The sequence below is a fragment of the Gossypium raimondii genome, chromosome 7, assembly GCF_025698545.1.
Source record: "Gossypium raimondii isolate GPD5lz chromosome 7, ASM2569854v1, whole genome shotgun sequence".
Lineage (NCBI taxonomy): Eukaryota > Viridiplantae > Streptophyta > Magnoliopsida > Malvales > Malvaceae > Gossypium > Gossypium raimondii.
Window position 1 is genome coordinate 5,532,421 of NC_068571.1, and position 19,477 is coordinate 5,551,897.

Here is a 19,477-nt window from a genome sequence, read left to right on the forward strand (position 1 = left end):
CCGTATTATTATAATTATTATTATTTGAACCCATATATAAATGTGTTGTATGTAGTTAAGAAGTGTTTGGAGCATACCAAATAAGCTATTCAGTCATATGATCATTTCTATGGCTATTTTCTTCCCAGTAACCAAAGTTGGAAGTCCAGGGCGGTTCATTTTGGTGGGTGAGTACCTACCTTCATTAATCTAATGTGAACAAATGCTTTCCAAAATGTAGAATGTAGACCAAACGTCAATAGTTCCACCCCACACCCCCCAAGATATCAAACTCCCCCTTTTAGGTGTTGCAGTGTGCCCCTCTGAGTCACTGAATGATTTGACAGTCTATCTCTTACGGTCATTACTTGACCACAACTCTCTCTCACCCCTTCCTTCATACATGCTGCCCTAAAACTTCCTATATATCACCTTCTTATTTGTACTTCCAATACAAAGTGGAGAAATGGCCAACATTAAACTGAGCTACTTACCTTTGCTACTCTTCACCTTCTTCCTTGTAGCACAAGGTCATATTCTTCTCCTTGCCTTGTAGCCATCTTTCTTTACCAGGCCTTTAATGTAGGAAATGCATAAATCAGGGATTTCCTTCCATTTTCTTGCTAAAAAAAGTAGCTTTCGTTTTGTTTTCATGTCATATTTTGGTTACTTGTTATTATATGCTTATGGATGGTTCCAATTTTGCAGGATCTAGAACTCAACTAATACTTCCATTCCAACAAGGGGCCTATCAATCTCCTCCATTGCATATGCAAGTACGGGGATTAGGCTTATTAGCTTCATTTCGTGTATATCTAAAATGCCTGTATTTATTTGCTTTACTTCTTTCAGGCAACACAAGGGAGCAATGAAGCAAAAATGGATAGGAATTCAAGGAGATTGATGATTGGATCCACAGCCCCTACTTGCACTTTTAACGAATGTAGAGGATGCAAATACAAATGCAGAGCTGAGCAAGTTCCAGTTGAAGGAAACGACCCAATCAATAGTGCTTACCACTACAAATGTGTTTGCCATAGGTCATGAAACCAGATATGGTTCTAAGTTTACTGGTTTAGAATCAAACAGCGTATTAGAAACTAGATTCCCTTCTATATTCAAATACTATTATTTCCTCTCAGTAGTTTTCTGGTTTACTTTTTTGGCACATCAAGAATTTCCTGCTATCATGAAAGAAAGCTGGAATGTGTATCATTAATTCCCTTTCTTGGCTTCTTGTTATGTAAAGGTTTATAAAGTTGATTTGAGAGCAAGTGCCTCAATATTCACCCCTTTAGGACTTGACTCAACCTTTGACCATGGCTTCAATACCAAAATATTCCATCTCAACTATTCAATTAACACTAGATAAACTTATCCTTTTCCTTTATTAGGAAAAGCTTATAATATAATAAAAAAATATAATTTAAGTAAAACTTGAGTCTCATAATTTAGAAAGACTTAGCCCATAAACACATGCTACGCTACTAAAGAACTGAAATCACATACCAAATGTAGACTCGCAATATCTTTGTATTGGGAACAAAAAAGAAGCAGACTGTGTAGGAGACACTAAGCAAAAATATGAGCTATGGTGTTAGGGTTTTGGAGAAGAGAGGGGGTTTAAGAGTTTTTGAAGTGAGGGGGGGTCAATGGGTCTGCAAGTTGGCATGTGGCAGTGGTCCCTAATATTAAAACATAAGCTAACAAAAAATTCACATGGGCACCTTCTTTTGAATCTATTCAATTTCAATTTAAACCAACAATGGCAGAAACTGAGTAATATACAGAAACAAGCAAGACCCACCAACATTTATATATGCTTGATTGCGTTTGGCTTTCTTGCAGTTTTGAGAATATTCTGGTGATCACCATTTTCACACACTAAAAGAGTTCCCAGTAATCAATACTCTAGTGCTTTTGTGGGGCTATGCTATGCCACCCGTTTTGTACGGTTCAGGCCTATAAAAAGTCCAAACCAGCATCACTAAAATGCAATGCAATTACTTTAACCCATGTATAAAGAAGTTAACCTGTATGGTACTCTGGTGTGTGCATATGTGAACAGTGAGTTTGGATAAATTTAATAAAAGAAATAAAAATAAGGAGTTTACATTCTAAATATACGAAGAGTATAGGTTAACTTTAGTAGAAATATTTATAATATATTTGAGAATTTCGGATTTCATTTGCTATATATTTAGTATTTGTATCAAATATATATATATATATCAATCTTTATAATTATAATAATTGTACATTTTTAAATTTAACAAAAGAACTTTAACAATGTTAACAAATAGAGTTACATTCGTAAGTCCAAAAGTAGAAGGACTAAAGGGACTGCATTCTAAATGTACGGAAAGTATAAGAACTTAGAGCATATATTAATCTTAGTAAAATTATTCATACATGTATATTTTGAGATCAAATATTTGTAAATTTGGATTTCATTTGCTATTTTGGTTCGATTTGTTTCACTAAAATGAAAAATGATTTTTGGAAAAACTAATATTATTTTCGGTGTTTGGATGAATCTATATAAAATATTTTCATTGTTTGGCAAATTTCTTGAAAATATTTCATAAAAACTGCTTTCAATAAAACAAACATACATTTAAGTTATTCTTATCTTTTATTATTTAATTATAAATTTATATTTTACATTGTTCTTTGTAAAACAAATACGACATAAATATATTTGTTATACAATATTATAGTGCAATCAATGTCATATATAAACTTAATGATAAATAATACTTAATTAAAACTTAATTTAAATTACATATATTACATATATAAGAGTACATATTGACACATTAGAGTTGTAAGGATAAATGGAGCTAAGCATTATTTAAACAAATACTCATATTTATATAATTAAAATATTCATATTTTTATACTAAGTTAAAATATGTCATAAGTCCTTGTACTCTTCAGAAATTTGAAATTTAGTTCATGTACTTTTATTTTTGGGTTAGCCTTATTTTTTAATATCAAAATTCAGTGTTTAGATGTTATCATTATTAAAATATTTTTAAATTCATGTTCATTATAATGTCATTTTTTATTACATGAATATCGAGTATTTTTTATTTAAAATTTTGACATCAACAAAATTGACAAAAATTTTAAGGATGTTAACAATTGGACTCGATTTTCAAATCGAAAAGTAGATGAACTGAATTCTTGAAAATAAAAGTATAAGGACTAAATTCTAAATTTATAAAGAGTATATAGAGTTATGGCATATTTTAACATTTATACTACAAAACATTTATGTTATTAAAATATTAATATTGAATCTTTTTCAATAAATATTGATTTGCAATTGAGTCTTGTAATTGTACCTTCAAAAACCAATACTTAGCAATTTCAAATCCACTAATAAATAGACATCCACCAAATTTATAGGTTTAAGAAACAACCATTATTGCTACATTACTACATGTGTTATCATTCAATCCAAATTTAAATCCAAATCTAAAATTTGAAGGGTAAACTATAAAAATAGTCATTTTTGTTTACTTCAGCTTACATTTTAGTCACTTATGTTTGAAATGTTACGTTTTTGCCACTTAAGTTATCGTTTTGTTACAAAGTGGTCACTCCACCGTTAAGCTCCATTATTTCCCTAACGGCGGTCCTACGTGGCAGCCCTAATGGGTTTTAAATGCCAACTTGGATGTCCTACGTAGCAATCCAAATTAAATTTATTAAATTAAAAACTTATTTTCACCCCAGTAATTGGACATCCAAGTTGGTGTTTAAAACTCATTTGGACTGCCACATAGGACTGTCTTTAGGGAGGTAACAGGGTTTAATAGTAAAGTGACCACTTCGTAACAAAACGATTACGTGGGTGACTAAAACGTAACATTTCAAATATAAGTGACTAAAATATAATCTGAGACAAAAAAAAGCGACTATATTTATAGTTTACCTAAATTTAAAATCCAAATTCCCAAAACTACCTCAGGAAAACCAAGTCTGTCTTTGGTTTCAAGAAATAGAAATCATTACAACTGTAATTTTCTTGTAAAATGGAAAATATTGAAAGAAGTTGAAAAAATTAAAAATAATTTTGAAAACATATGAAAATAGAAAACAAAAGATGCATTGTAAACGGGGAAGGTTGAAAATAAGTTTTCTTTTAAGGGTATATTTGTTTAACTGAAAATGATTTCTAAAAATAATTTTTTCTTGAAAAATTAATATTTTCTCATTGCTTTGGATGATGTGTAAAATATTTTCATTGTTTGATGATTTATTAAAAATATTTCATAAAAGTTGTTTTCAATGAAACAAACATACATTTGATATTTTCTTATCTTTTCATTGTTTAATTGAGTTTATTTTATATCTATAAATTTATATTTTACATTATTTTTGCATATATTAGAAATATTTTGTTAAATTCAGATTAATTACAACGTCATTTTTAGTTACATGACTACTAAGTGAGTATTTTTATTTAAAATGTGACATCAACAAAATTGATAAAAAAATTTAATAATGTCAACTTGATTTGAAAATATGAAAAGTAAAGGGACTAAATTCTTAAAATTAAAGTATAGAGACTAAATTGCAAATTTGTGAAGAGTACATAGACTTATGACATATTTTAACCTTTATACTACAAAACATTTATTATTAATATATTTATAATTTTAATAAATATTTATTATTAAAATAGTAATGTTGAATATTTTCAATAATATGTGAAGAATATTATTTAAAATTACTATTTTAAAATTTATTATTAAAATAAAATTAAAATATTAAATAATTTATTAATTATATTAATAATTTATTATATGAGTAAATATAAATAATTAAATATGTATGTTTAATAATATTGAAAAAATAATATTTTATATTAATATTTTAAATATTTTTAAAATAAAAATAAAAATTATTTTAATATAATAATATTAAATTTGATTTAGGTTAATTTTATATAAAATAAAATTACCTATAAAGGAGGTATTTTACGGAAAATAATTTACATTTTTCAAAAGGGTAAGTCATTTTACAGGAAAATTAGTTTATTTTACGTTGACATGTAATTTATTTTCCGTTAACCAAGTTGTTTTCGTGAAACAAACACATGAAAATGCAAAAGCATTTTCCATAAAACCTTTGTACCTAAACAAACATATCCATTTTAAATCAATTTTCCAAAACTCAAAACTTATATAAAAGTTAAAATATTATCTTTATTTTTTATTTATTCATTTTGGAGAAGTTTTAAATATCAAATTTATTACCTTGAATTAAATCCATATAAATGTAGGAATTTTTTATTATTTCTAGTGTTTATAGGAAATAGGTACTACATAAGCTTTCATTTTTATTATTATTGTAAATAAATTTTATTTGTTTTCTAATTTACAAAAAATAAAAAATTTAAAAACCAAATACAGCATAAATTTTAATTTACCATTGTATTTAGGAGAAGTATTTGATATATTTTAGTGAAAATCGGGATTCTATAATGAGTTCAAGGATCACATATACTCTCTTTGGGATGTAGTAAAAATTAAATAAAATTTAAGTATTATAAAAGTGATATACATAGTATTTAAACCCTATTTATGAAATTAAGATTTCATTCTAAAAATTTATGAAATATTAATATATATATATATATATATATATATAAAAGAAATTGCCATACTCTTATTTATTTATTTTAAAAATATTTTTTAAAGATATATTTTTAATCCCAAATGAGATTAGAATATGCACCAAAATATATAACCCATCAGCAGAGATCCTCCAAAACCCATGTAGACTAGGGTCCAACTCCATCACTTCCCTACCATTTGGGTCTTACCAATGTATTTAACCTATTTCCTCAATTAACAACTAATTTAATCTATTTAACATTCACCTTACGTTTCACTTTATTACATTCAATCCAGCCCCTATATCATTCCCGAATCAAAATCAAATCTACCATTATCATTCTATATCGGCCCTCGAACTAGTTTAATTAGTTCGCATGATCTTTCACATGCTATTTATAATTATATATCGTAAATACGTACCTGTAATATAATTTCATAATGTTGAATTCATTTTCAAATATCAATTAACTAATTTGCAATTTATATTCCCTAATAACATTACTCATACTTGAATGGATATACGGATTCCAACCAACATGCCAATTTGGCACCTAATGTCTCGTCGAAATGTACGAAAAAAATAGATAGCATCTAACACTTATTAGTATAATCAAAATAAAGTTGTACACTGCACTCATTGAAATGTCCGCAAGAAAATGCACCTAGCGCTTATTGACATAGAGTTGAAATAACACTTACTCAATCTATCCTATGGCATGCCAACTATATACGACTCTGCCTAAACAGTTATTAAGGTAACCAATTATCCAATTCATCATATAACTCAATTTACATTTCATCATTTTCAATTCACCAACCAATTCATCATTTCATTACATAACATAACATGATTCAACCCAATTCAAGGCCAATTTCATATTTTCATCAAGTTACACTATTTTCAATTCTATTCAATTTAGTCTTCTATTTCGACAACCAATCTCAATCATAAAAATTCAATTTAAACAATCATTTCCAACTCACCTCAATATCATACTATGAAAAACAATATGAATATGCAACAATTATAATGATTTGAACCATAGAAATACAAATCGAAGACTCGAGTTACTCATCGTTGACTCTCGCGTTTCCTTTCCCTCTAGACAGCCTTGCATTGTCTTTAGCTACTAATCATAATCCAACTATACACAATATCACATTTCATATCAAATTACATTCAATTACCAAGTCACACATAATTTGCAATTTATTCAGTTTAGTTCCTAAACTTAGAACGAGAATGACTTTAGATCTAGATCTTCGGATTAAAATCTGGTTTCACATATTCTCATTAGTGACTTTTTATTTCTTATTCCCATCAAAATTTCATAGCAATTTTGAAATTTATTCAATTTGGTCCCTAATGTGCTAAACCATCAATTAAGCTTTACAATTTAGTCCCTTTCTAAAACTAAACTTAAGTTCTATCAATTTCACACCTAATTATTCAAGAAAACAACAATGAAAACTTTCTAAAACTTTAACAATTTTACATATTAATACATGGGCTAGCTAAATCAAGCTTGTCACGTCTCAAATTTCTAATTGATAATGTTTTTAAGTTATAACAAGAATGGGTTATTGGTCTAATGGTAAAGAGCTTGTGAATTAATCCTTGAAACCCGAGTTTGATTCCCCTCTCTTGTATAACTTTAATTTATTGAATTTTTACCCAATTTTTGCTTCATTGCAACGATGAGTGAGTTGGAAGAAAATTTTGTGCGGTTTTTAAGCATAAAGTGTCGGTCATGAAGCACAAAGCACAATCCCAGATCCATATATAGAAACCCTTTATTTGATTCTTACTGACTCTGAAATTCAGATAAAATCAATTTAAGTGGAAACAAGATCAAACACAATCCCAGGATCTTTGTGTTTCTAATTCTTCATGTCTTTTAGTTTGGAACTTGCGGTTTACTATATCTATTTTATTAACTAATAAAACAAAGAGCTATGTATTAATTGGGTTTTGGAGAGCTAGAACAGGCTGATTGAGGATTATGAACCTTCAATAAGTTGGGTACTGTTCCCGATGGGATGGATTATGGAACTTAAAAAGGGCCAGCATTTGGCAGTGCGCACTAAGCCACTTTTATTGCCAAAATAAAACAAGCCAAGAAGGTATGGAAGAAAAAATAATAATAAAGAACATGTGTTTCTACAAAGACACGAGGCTCCCCAGGATCAACGTGGGTTCTACCCATACACGTTTGTAAATTGTACTTTGAATGAGCAAAAGGTAAGATACATATATAGAAACCTATATTTGACCCTACTAAGACTCAAGACGAAAGGCAGCCTATTACTACTACTAAAATATCCCCCCAAGTTCTCCCTTTATATCTATCTACCTTGAAGATCCTTCTCTGAAAAAAGCTGCTCTTAATTAGCTCTCAAGTCACAGTCATGAGTGGGGTTGAGGAAGTTGATGAAAGAGTGAGTGTTAATTTTCTTAAGCACAAAATGGCTAAGTTTGCCAAGGAAAGGGACTGGGATCACTTTCACACCCCTAGAAATCTCCTTTTGGCCCTGGTATGCATACATACTTGCATCTTATTTCTAAATTTTCTTTTTTTATATACACACAATCAGTAAGTATAACTTGTGTATATTTAACCTTGTTTGTGATGAATAAAAAAAGGTTGGTGAAGTGGGAGAAGTGTCGGAGATATTTCAATGGAAAGGGGAGGTCCCAAAAGGATTGCCTGATTGGAAAGAAGAAGAAAGAATACATCTAGGCGAAGAGTTGTCCGATGTTCTACTCTACCTAGTCAGGCTGGCTGATATGTGTGGCATTGATCTTGGGAAAGCTGCTCTGCGCAAGCTTCAACTTAATGCTATCAAGTATAAGGCTTCTAACAAATACACCCAACACCCTTAATATAATACTGAAATGGGTGAAAAGTTCTTTACATGACGACTCTCGGCGGAACTTCATTCGATGCTGGGTTGCAGCCTGCTACATGTACTCTTGTTAAGCCCATTGTAGTGTCTTTTTTTTGTTTGAGCCTTTCTTAGGCCCATCCCTGTATCGAATCTTTTACTTAATGGATTTGGCATTTTGGATAAGTTCTATAAAAACAGTGGAATATCGATGCCCTTCCTAGAAATCAATATTTTCTCCCAAAGAAAAACACACAACACAAAGGCCAGACAAAGGGAAGCATATGATGTGATTTATATGAAAACCAATTGCTATTGTTTAGGTAAAAGTTAAAAGTTAAAATTTCAAAATTCAAAAAGTAAAAGGACTAAAATGGATCAGTTCAAAAAGTATAGGAACTAATAGCAGAATTTAACCTTTATTAAATCTTTCCAAAAATGAGATCTGATTTGATTTGATGGTACTGTAGATACGTGTAATTAGGATCCAAATAACTTGTACAACCTCATCAAGTTCGTCATTCTTTATTGTTAAATTCAAAGGACTCACTCAGGGTTTGCAGTAATGTCCTAAACCATGATGGAATTTGACTACGGCCTTGTGAGTCTCAGTTTTTGCCCCTTCTTTCAGATACAATCCCAAAGGACATTGATGATAAAAGCTTTTTTTTCCTTAAAAAAAGAGTTAGATTAGTTTATTATCTTACAAATACGTCCCCACTTCTTTATAAACATTAAAAAAATTAATTTAAAAAAGAAAGGGACCTTGTTCTTTTGCTATTTACAACCTGGAATAGAATGATGGTGACTTGAGAGAGAGAGAGGAGAGGCATTGTTTATTAAGGTGGCAGAGTGGTTTCTGAAATGGGTTTCAGTTTTAAAGACGAAGAAGCCCTACCCAACCTGGACAGAATAGGCTCCTCCTGACCACCCTGTGGCTTGGAATTTAACTTCTTGAAAGCAGCATTGGCCAGTGTGCCGACGCAGCAACTGGGTGAGTTTTGACTCAAAGTAGGAGCAGCAGTGGCTCGATGAAGGTGGCACCTGAAGGAACCAGCGTGGCTTGTTGGAGAACATATGCAGGATTTCTTAGATTCCATCACATTCTTCTTTGCCTTCATCGATTCATCTCCCTCACTTACTGGACTCCTCATTAAAGTGTGCCTATCAAACATGATGTTTTTGGTTTATATAAAAATGCTTCCACAAAATGATAACTCTTTGTACAATGGCATTTGTCAGGCTGCTATCCACTTAATTTGCATTAAATACTACAACAATAACACAAACAAGTCAATGCGTGATTAAGCATCCACGTGATATTGTTGCTCACAAATTTACTTCAAATACAACTGTTTTTCATAAAAACTTATAAGGTACATAAAATTGAATCTTGTAATTATTACCATATTCCCATAAATCTTTGGTTTTGTCCTCTTAAAAATAAGATAATTCGATTAGGAAAAATAATATGAAAGTTTCATCCTCATCTGCAGATACAAAATAGAAAGCTGAAAAGCTTACCAAGGTGCAGCCGCAGGGGTTTGACTTGAGTGACTCCACTGTTTGGATCAATAAAAGAAGTGAGGAAGATGAGCACAAGAACATAAATAAGGGTTAGCCGAAGAGTGAGGGTATTGAAGAAATGGAGATAGAGATGAGTAAAGATGATATATATATACGTTTATTAGCGTAAGAAACGTTCAAATTATCAACAAAATTTTGTTTCCTTTATCTAGGAGAAAATTGAGGGATAAAATCAGTATATAATTCGGAGTTGTGAGTAGGCAAGAGGAGGGCATGCATGCAAACTCTACGTACTTTAACCATAAATAATCCGGATAAATCTCAAAATTATACATCAATTTTAATTTAATGTATAATTATATACATCAAATTTTGATTTAATCCAATTCTCATGAATTATTAACACAATTATTGATATAATAATTATATTTATCAAATATAAAAATAAATTGATGTATTTATTTATTTAAATGTATATGATTGAATCAAAATTAAAGTTTCATGTATCAGTTTGAACCACAGTCAAAATTTCATATGTATAATTGCACCAAATTAAAGTTCATGTATCAAATTGCACATTAAATCAGTTACAATTAATATTCCAATTAAATAGTAAGATAATCAACAAAGGAAATATCTTCAATGAGTCCAAGATAAGCTTCCAAGTTTATCCAAATCGATCCAATTCAACCTCTTCAAAGTTGTATTAAGTGCATGTCCAACACATAAAGGCTATATTTTGATTAGGTTTATCTTTGATTCTTTGTTGGAGTTTCACTTTTTTGGTATATACCCTTTCTCTTTTTTTTAAAAAAAATTATAAAGCAATCAAAGTCTTTTTAAAAAAAGAAAAACAGTGCTTTTTCTTTCAAATTTATTAGATCCCTTGTATCATCATCAATTTTGAAAAAAAAAGAGAAACCTTCTATGGAATTTTTATTTTTGTTTTATTATTGGGTTTGATGGTTGAGAGGAGTGGATGTTTTTAAGGAAGCAGGGGTGTCGGGTTGTGCAATTTTCATTAATGGGAGAGGATCATAATTTGGGGAGGGATCGTGGGAAAGAAGAAAAGAGATTAGAAAGTGGTAGGGGGAGGGGAGGAGGAGTGGCAACTTCATTAAATCTATAAAGTTTAGTGATTGAATTAAAAGTTACTAAAATAAAAATTTAGTGACTATTTGTGAAATTTACCCAAAAGAGTTATAATAAATACTGAATTTGAAGGACTCCATGCGTAGCCCGTGATGCTAGCAAAAATCAGAAGGGAGAAAAAGAAAGAAAAGCTGTGGAATTTATTTCAAGTTCCAAGTCTAAAACACTGTTCTTTTGTCCCTGAATCTGCAAAACTGTTGAAAGAGTTTGCCCCATTCCTCCAAAAGTAATCTTTGGGAGTTCCAAATTTAAATATAATCCATGAATTGTGTAATCATCATTCGTACCCTCAAATATACATACATAATCAAAACAAATGAATCACGTGAACTCTCATCATGTTCCTCCAACGGCTTTGATTTTGTTTCTTAAAAAAGTGCAGCAGAATCCTTTCGCAAGATTGAGAACAAGAATCATTTTTTTCAATTTTAATTTCTATATAATAATTCATATCATCAAAAGATTGTCTTACAAAGAAGAATATTGTGGTCCTAAGTAGTAACCTCACATAATAATTAGAAATCTTAACCCCAGTGATCCCCTCTAATATACAAAGGGAAGGGGGAAAGATCAAAACAGACCCCATGCCAACTTCTTCAAAAGCAATATTTACGTAATCCTCCTAATTATATAGGCTTTTTGCAGCTTCACGATAAACAACTTGGTACCAAGCAGCTTGAAAGTAACCCCAACCCTTTTTTCTGCATAAACCACAACTTTAATGGGGTTATTAATAATTGCATAAGAAAGTTAAAAACACAATTATCACTAGCATGGGAGGGACAGTGGGGGAGAGTTGTAAAGCTTTTTTAAGTTAAAAAAATTAATGGAAGAGTGGACCTACCTTTTTGGGTTTTGGGTAAAGGAGGTCAGGGGAGATTTTGTAAAGGTCTTCATCAACGGGTTTTGGAGTTGGCTTGGCCATAACAATGGGGCTTGTTGCTGCTGCTGCTTTCTCCTCGCTCACCTCCCACCTTTGCTTTTTGCCTTCTTTAACATGCGACTCTCCTACTTTTTTCTGCAAAATTTCCATATGAATGCATGTTTAATAATTGTTTATCGATAATTGCACAAAGTCAGCTTCGTTTCCTTTCTTGACATTTTAGAACCTTTCTCGTATCCATGACGCATGAACTATTCAACGCATTTAGAAGAAATTAAGTGCCTTTCATAGGCATCAAGAGAAGTAAAGATTTTTCTGAAGAAGAATATAAGGTGGTTGTTTATATTAGTTGCTTAGTTCTTAGTTGACATACCTTTTTACGAGGAACAACAATCATGGCAGGGGTAACAACATCGTTCTCATAGAGATCGCCGGCAACATATAAATCACGATCCTCGGCGTAGCTGTAACGAAGCAATCCAGTTTGCCTAACCGTTTCAAAACACTGAGTAAACGGAAGGTCATTGTTCCAATCCCAGCTACCAAAAGCTGGAACATGGCTCCTCCTGTAATAATCCTGAACACAAAAAGGTATCATCAGTTCATCACTTCACCAACAACAAAGCCAAGTACCAAAAACAAAACCAAATATAGAACACACATGAAACTCAATTTGGAACATATATAAGGTATACAGGGAAAATGGGTACGCTTTACTTACATCCATATTGTGAGAGACAAGAGTGAAAGAGAGAGACAAACAAGCGTTTGAATATGTCGGGCGAATGGCCTGACTTTATCAAAGAGACGAGGAATTGGGTGGTTGGAAGAGAGATATCGAAGTTTTGGTGTCGTCTTTCACTTGTTTCTTTGCTTGGGTGGGCGTGGGAAAGTGTGGCAATTTAAAGCGAGGAGGGGAGGGGGGGGGGATCCAAAGCAATAAAACTTCTGTTGGGTAAAATGAACAAAAGTAACCACGGATAACGAAGTTTCACAGTAGCAGACACTTGGACAAAGAGGCAAAGTAAAGGTGAGAAAAAGGTAAAAGGCAGAGAGAGAGAGATTAGTAAACAAAGTTAATGGTTGCCTTTGATCAAATGTATATTCCAGTGCTTCACACTTTGGTTTCAAGCAAAGGCTATGGATTGGCCTTTGTTACTGCCTTTTAACTCCCCCACACGCGTAGGGCCTGGTGGTCATTGCAGAAGAAAGTGGCTGAACCTAAGATTGGAGAAGGTAGAAAATTAAAGCAAAGAAAGAAAGAGATTTTTATTTTATTATGAAATGGGGTTAATGACGATGAAGTCAGTAAGAGGTCAACACTCAACAGTTTACAAAGGGTCTAATGGGATCTGAAATGGAACAGTGTTTTAAAGTTGAAAGTTGCAGTGATATGGAATAAATTAGTATCTTTTTTATTTTAGTTTGCAGGTAGCAGTTCAATAGATAAGGGCATGTGCGACTGTGCACACAATCTCTTCCCTTTGCTCCTTTTGCTTCCAAATTGTTTCCAAACTGTAGTCTAATTTTTAGATCTATTTTTATAGAAATAATATTTAAACAATCCAAAAAATCAATGAATAAATTTTTAATTAATATTATTGGCAAAAAAAACTATTTAATTAATATTGTAAAGTTGATAATTTAGTATATTTTTTACAAGAAATAAAACTTTAAAGATCATAATTGAGATATAGATTAGGGACAATTTACTCTTTCAGAATTTTATAAATCAATTCTAATATGTATATATTATTAAATGTAAACTATCAAAATAGTCACTTTTATTTATCTCATGTTACATTCTAATTACTTATGTTTTTAATGTTACGTTCTAGTCCCTAAGCCGTTAATTGTCGTTAACAGTGTAACGGTAAGCTGACGTAGCACGTTAAATCATCGTTTTAAATAAAATTTTAGGTTAAATTATACAATTACTTCCTATATATTTTTTCGTTTTGAGCAATTTAATTCTTTTCTTTTATGTTCTTTTAACTTTCTTTCTTTTTTCTTTATTTTCCATTTTCTTATGCTTCTCCCTCTATTTTCCTCACTTCTCCATTTTTTTAACATAGTTTTTCTATGTTTTCCATTTGTTAAAACTAGTCCCTATAATTTTATTTTTTATTTTTATTTCTTTATTTGTTAAAGTCACCTAACTAAAAAACTGATTGAACCGACAGCCGAACTAGTTGAACCGAAGTTTTTAATAATTTTTTAATCGGATTGGTCAGGTTGGTTCGATCATCGGTCTGGTTTTAAAAACATTGATTTTGTCTTTTTTGGTCACCTAACCATCTTAGATTCTCGAGTGTTTCCATTTATAAGTTAGCCAATTGATAACCAAAGAGGACAAAATTGAATAGTTGGGTAACCATTTAGTAACTTTTCATAATTGAGTGACTAAAAAGAATTTACTAATAGTTGAGTGACCATTTTGTAACTTTTCATAGTTGGTTGACAAAAAAAAAACATAATTGGGTGACTAGTTATGTAGTTCACCCTATAAAATTTTACTTTTGAGATAAAAAATTGGATAAAATAGCATTGTAGGTCACTCAACTATAGTCCAATTTCTTTTTTGGTCACCCAACTATCAGATGTTTTAAATTTGCCCAAAAAAGTGGCCTGTCGACGCCACACGGGCGTGTGGCTGTGTGGGTCACACGGGCTAGGCCGATTTGGGCGTGTGGGTCCTGTGTGGCCCCAAAATTCTAAAATTTTCCCTAGGGTTACATTCGTCTTTCCGATCGACTGTGGGCCTTCCGTAGGGTCGATAAGTGCAAAACAAACCCTAATGCATGAGATCTGCTATTCTGATAAACTGATTTGAGTTTAGGAAAAACCAATGTGTATGTTTGATTGTTTTGTATATACGTGTATGATATTTGAATATGAGTATGCGAGTCATGTTAATTCTATTATGTTTGTATATTTGTATTTTGTATCTGTATATGGGGTGGGATCTGTTTATTGGAGAAAGTATCCTATAAGGCGATATTTCGTTGTTATCTTGGAAGCACAACTACAAACTATTCTGATAAGTGTCGTACGGACACTATGTGGTGTGTAGGGCTAGGTGGGTGTTTTAAACCCCACGTGGTGTGTTGGGATAGACGAAGATGGTGTGTAGAAGATAGAGGTAGGACGTCGCATATATGTATGACTCTGTTGAATTGATTCTGTTAAGGACTTATGTTTGTATCTGTATATGCTCTGTATGTGAAACATCTGAGTATATATGCATATATGTTTATGTTAGTTACACACTGAGTTTTGAAAACTCACATCTGTTTGTCTATTCTGTTCAGGTAATCTTCAGACATAGGCGGGTCGGTACGACAAAGGCACATCGGTGACCACTAGTCCGAAAACTACTTTTAATTAGTGCTTTATTTAATTTTCTGGTTTCTTGAGAGTTTTGTAATTTTGGGACTCTCCAGATTTTTGGATTTCTTTCGGTTTTTGTTGTTGGTTTTTGTTTTGATTATGTTTCTGCGACGCACAACAAACGATTTTTTGAAAATAACGGTTTCACACAAACAAACGGTTTGGAAAATTACAAACGCGGTTTTCGACATATAATGACACTTAAGATTTTCGCTGCAAATTAAGTTTTTCTGAAAGAACAAACTATCTACGGTTTTAGTAACAAAGATGTTAATTGATGTGTTTTATAAAATATGGACTCCTTTTTAGCGATAAATTATACGAGGTTTTAATATAATATGATTGAGTTCAAAACCCTTCTTTGTAACACTCCCAGATTCAGTCATAACGTCTATGTAACAACCCGGTTTTGACTCTAATCGGAATAGTGGTTTCGGGACCACACATCCGAGTCTGAAAAATATTTTAGTATTTTATTTGGTGTTTATTATGTGTGAATTTGCATGTGTGGAAGTTTCGTGAATTAATATTATGGTTTGAGTGCTTAATTAAAGAAAAAGGACTTGATCGCGTAAAAAAATAAAAAGGCTAGTTAATGTGTAAAGTGTTAAATTGCTAATGCCTTTTTAATATGGAGTCCTTAATAGGTTATTAGCCCACTATTAAGTAAGTGGGTGGTATTGGTTAAGAATGACCTTGTATTATAAGGTATATAAATTTATAAACAAAGGTTAAATAAGTAAACTAGTAATATGTTAATATATGTTAAATTATATCAAAATATAATTCATTATTCTTCATCTTCTTATGACCGAAACTAAAGAAAACAAAAGAGAAAATCATAAGCTAGGTTCGGCCAATTTACAAGCTTAATTTAAGGTTAGTTTTGTTTTAATTTTTGATAATTTTTACGTTTTTGATATCGTTGCTAAGTTATCTTTAAAGCCCATGCTTGAATTTTTGAATTGGTTGTGTATTTGTGATATGCCATTGAAGAGAGCTTGTTGTTTTTGTTGTTAGATGATGGAAAATAAATATATGTTGTTAGATTTTTCATGTTTTAATTAGTAATTTTTAATAAAAATGTGCTTTAAGGACTAAATTAAGAAAAGTGTAAATTGAGGGACTAAAATGTGAAATATATGTCATGCATGGACTTACATGAGCTTATTGAATATTCGGCTAAGCTATGGTACAATGAAAGTTTGTTAATTTTATATTTTTTGAAATAGAGACTAAATTGTAAAAAGTGTGAAATGTCAGGGGCCAATTGGTAATTTGCCCATTTTTGTTTTTTGGACTAAACTAAATGAATTATTGAATAAAACACTACACCAAGACAAGCTTTTAGCGGCGTTTGGACAAAAAAACGCCGCTAAAAATAGAGCATTAGCGGCGCTTTACGTAAAACGCCGCTAAAAATGAGCATTAGCGGCGTTTTTTGGAAAAACGCCGCTAAAAACCTAAGCACAACAGCATCGTTTTATACTTTCGGGGCTTTAGCGGCGTTTTTAAAAAAAGCACCGCTAATGCTCAGATCTTGAGAGGCGTTTTTGGAAAAGCGCCGCTAATGCTCAGATCTTGAGAGGCGTTTTTGGAAAAGCGCCGCTAATGCTCAGATCTTTAGCGGCGTTTTTGGGAAAGCGCCGCTAAAGCCCCGAAAGGTATAAAACATTTTATCTGTCTATTTACTATTTAATTTGTTTATTTATATTAATTAAAATTTAATTTATTTTTAATTGAATATTTGTTAAAAATGGATAAATTTGAAATAATGACACGTAGAAGTAATTTGAAATAAAAAAAACATAGAAAAATATTTGTTAAAAATGGAGAAATTATAATACTATTATTTAAAATAAATTTAAAATTTTTTGGGTACATGATTGATTAATTTTTAATTTATATATTAAATAATTTCAAATATAATTGTAGAAGATACGATAGTATTAATTTTAAAATATTTAATTTAATTATCATTATAGTTTAAGGTTTAATATATATGGTTTAGGGTATATATATGGTTAATTTAGGATTTAGGGCCGGTTTAAGAGTTGCAATTTTAAGGTTTATAGATTATGGAATTAGAGATTATGGATTAGAGATTCTGATTTAAGGGTTGTGATTTATGGTTTATGGGTTAGGGGCTAGAGGTTAAGAGTTAGGGATTTAGGGTTTATGGATTCAGTGTTAGGTTAGGGGTTAAGGTTTAGATTAATTAGTGTGTTTTAATTTATATATTAAATAATGATTAGTGGTTAGGGGTTAGGGATTCGGGGTCGGGTTAGGGTTTATGATTTAGATTAATTAGTGTTTTTTAATTTATATATTAAATAAGGTGTAGAGGTTAGGGGTTTGGGGTTTGGGGTTTGGGGTTTGGGGTTTGGAGTTTGGGGTTAAGAGTTAGTGATTCAAGGTTTAGAGATTCGGAGTCGGGTTAAGGTTTAAGGTTTAGATTAATTAGTAATTTTTAATTTATATATTAAATAAGTTCTCATATAATTGTAAAAGTGATAATAATAAATTGTAAAGATTACTAATTTAAAATTGATCATGCAATATACAATAATTGAAAATAAAAAATTGTAAAATATGCGAGGTTTGGCGGCGTTTATAGCCAAAACGCCGCTAATATGATTTAGAATTTTTCAAAACAGTGTCGTTTCATTACAAGAATGTAATTTATTAGTGGCGTTTCTTCTGTAAACGCCGAAAAAGGTAACATTAGCTGTGTTTATGACTAAAAAATATTTAATCTAAACTATTTGATATATTTAAATATTAGATTTAAAAAAATTAATAAATAAAAAAATGTAACAAATTGATACGAATAGGTAACTAATAATTTTTAACAGACAAAATAAAAGATTTTTAGCATAGCAAAATAGTGTCATTTTATTCCAATGAAATAAGTTTTTATGCTTTTGATAAAACGCAAAAGGTAGTAATAATGGCGTTTTATAAAAACGCCACAAAAAATAATTTTACTTTAAAAAAATAGCACTATTTTTAGCAAAACAGTGTCGTTTTATTTAAAATGAAATAATTTTTACGCGTTTTCATAAAACGCATAAAAGGTAACAATAGCGCTTTTATTAAAACGCATACAAAAATTTACTTTAAAAAAAATAGGCCATTTTATAAAATCCCCTCCCCCCAAAATCCCCAACTTTCCCGCCTAAAATCCCTAATTTCCCCCCTTGAAACCCCCAACTTTACAAACATACCGTCCTTTAAAATTTTTGACTCCATGCCCATTGCTATCTTTTTCTTCCTCAACCCCAATTCTTAAACGCCCAAAAATCTCTCTTCCTCCATGTTTCGTACAGTTAGTTTTTTTTTTCTTTGTTCATCTTCTTTATTATTAAAATCCAACATTGTTTTGTCTGTTTGTCTAAACCTTTCTCTCTCTCTATATATATTTTTTAAATTGTTTAGAGTCCTCCGCCTGAGAATTCTGTATTTATTGAAGAATCCCTTCTAGGTTTCTCAGCTGGTGATTCTTCAATCTTCTATTTTGTTTTCAGGTACCCTCTCTTTATGTTCCATTTCTTTTCTTTATTGGATATTTTTAAAAAAATTAAAGAATATATTTTGGGCTTTAGGGTTACTTTTGAATAATTATGGGTTGTTTTTAAGTTTATTACTTGTTGTTTGATTGAAAGCAGAAATATGTGCAGTATGGAAGTTCATGAAGATATGTATACGGCAGTTGAATCAGTGGAGATATGTCTAGTGAGCCCTCCAATGGACGGGACAGGGAATAGATTGTGGGAAAAGGTGAAGTATCAGCTGGTAGAGTACCACTCATAGCCTAATCTTATTTGCAATCTATTCATTTACATTTGGGACTTTGGTACTTTTAGGTGCTATCTAAAAAAGCGTGTTCTTAATGTTTCAAGAGGTCCTGCTGTCCGGGCATTGCGTGCACAAACTGACAAACGGGAATATTCATTTACATTTGAGAGGCAAGTTTCTTTCTTTCCATTCCAATTTGCATATCCGTTTGTAGCAATTAGCATCTATT

At 31.1% G+C, this 19,477-nt stretch overlaps 3 protein-coding genes across 6 annotated transcripts; 2 read left to right on the forward strand and 1 right to left on the reverse strand.

The window, feature by feature from the left end:
• Window positions 1–12: 12 nt before the first annotated feature.
• Window positions 13–1,276, forward strand: LOC105804240 (uncharacterized). 3 transcript variants are annotated; one of them, XM_012636751.2, is made up of 3 exons: window positions 13–167; window positions 688–755; window positions 832–1,276. In XM_012636751.2, exons 1-3 carry the CDS (start codon window positions 98–100, stop codon window positions 1,024–1,026), a joined length of 333 nt encoding a protein of 110 aa, XP_012492205.1. In that variant the 5' UTR covers window positions 13–97; the 3' UTR covers window positions 1,027–1,276. The 3 variants fall into 3 exon arrangements, with proteins under 3 accessions (XP_012492205.1, XP_012492211.1, XP_052489733.1); XM_012636757.2 differs by lacking the exon at window positions 13–167 and adding an exon at window positions 280–509; XM_052633773.1 differs by lacking the exon at window positions 13–167 and adding an exon at window positions 554–611.
• Window positions 1,277–7,945: 6,669 nt separating this feature from the next.
• Window positions 7,946–8,696, forward strand: LOC105804233 (uncharacterized). The gene is made up of 2 exons (XM_012636741.2): window positions 7,946–8,147; window positions 8,257–8,696. Exons 1-2 carry the CDS (start codon window positions 8,022–8,024, stop codon window positions 8,494–8,496), a joined length of 366 nt encoding a protein of 121 aa, XP_012492195.1. The 5' UTR covers window positions 7,946–8,021; the 3' UTR covers window positions 8,497–8,696.
• A 2,881-nt stretch (window positions 8,697–11,577) lies between these two features.
• Window positions 11,578–13,168, reverse strand: LOC105804218 (uncharacterized). 2 transcript variants are annotated; one of them, XM_012636725.2, is made up of 4 exons: window positions 12,782–13,168; window positions 12,434–12,637; window positions 12,022–12,195; window positions 11,578–11,893 (listed from the first exon to the last, which is right to left on the reverse strand). In XM_012636725.2, the coding sequence occupies exons 1-4, from the start codon at window positions 12,785–12,787 to the stop codon at window positions 11,825–11,827; spliced, it is 453 nt and encodes a 150-aa protein (XP_012492179.1). In that variant the 5' UTR covers window positions 12,788–13,168; the 3' UTR covers window positions 11,578–11,824. The 2 variants fall into 2 exon arrangements, with proteins under 2 accessions (XP_012492179.1, XP_012492185.1); XM_012636731.2 differs by having other exon boundaries at window positions 11,578–11,878; window positions 12,782–12,965.
• Window positions 13,169–19,477: the final 6,309 nt, after the last annotated feature.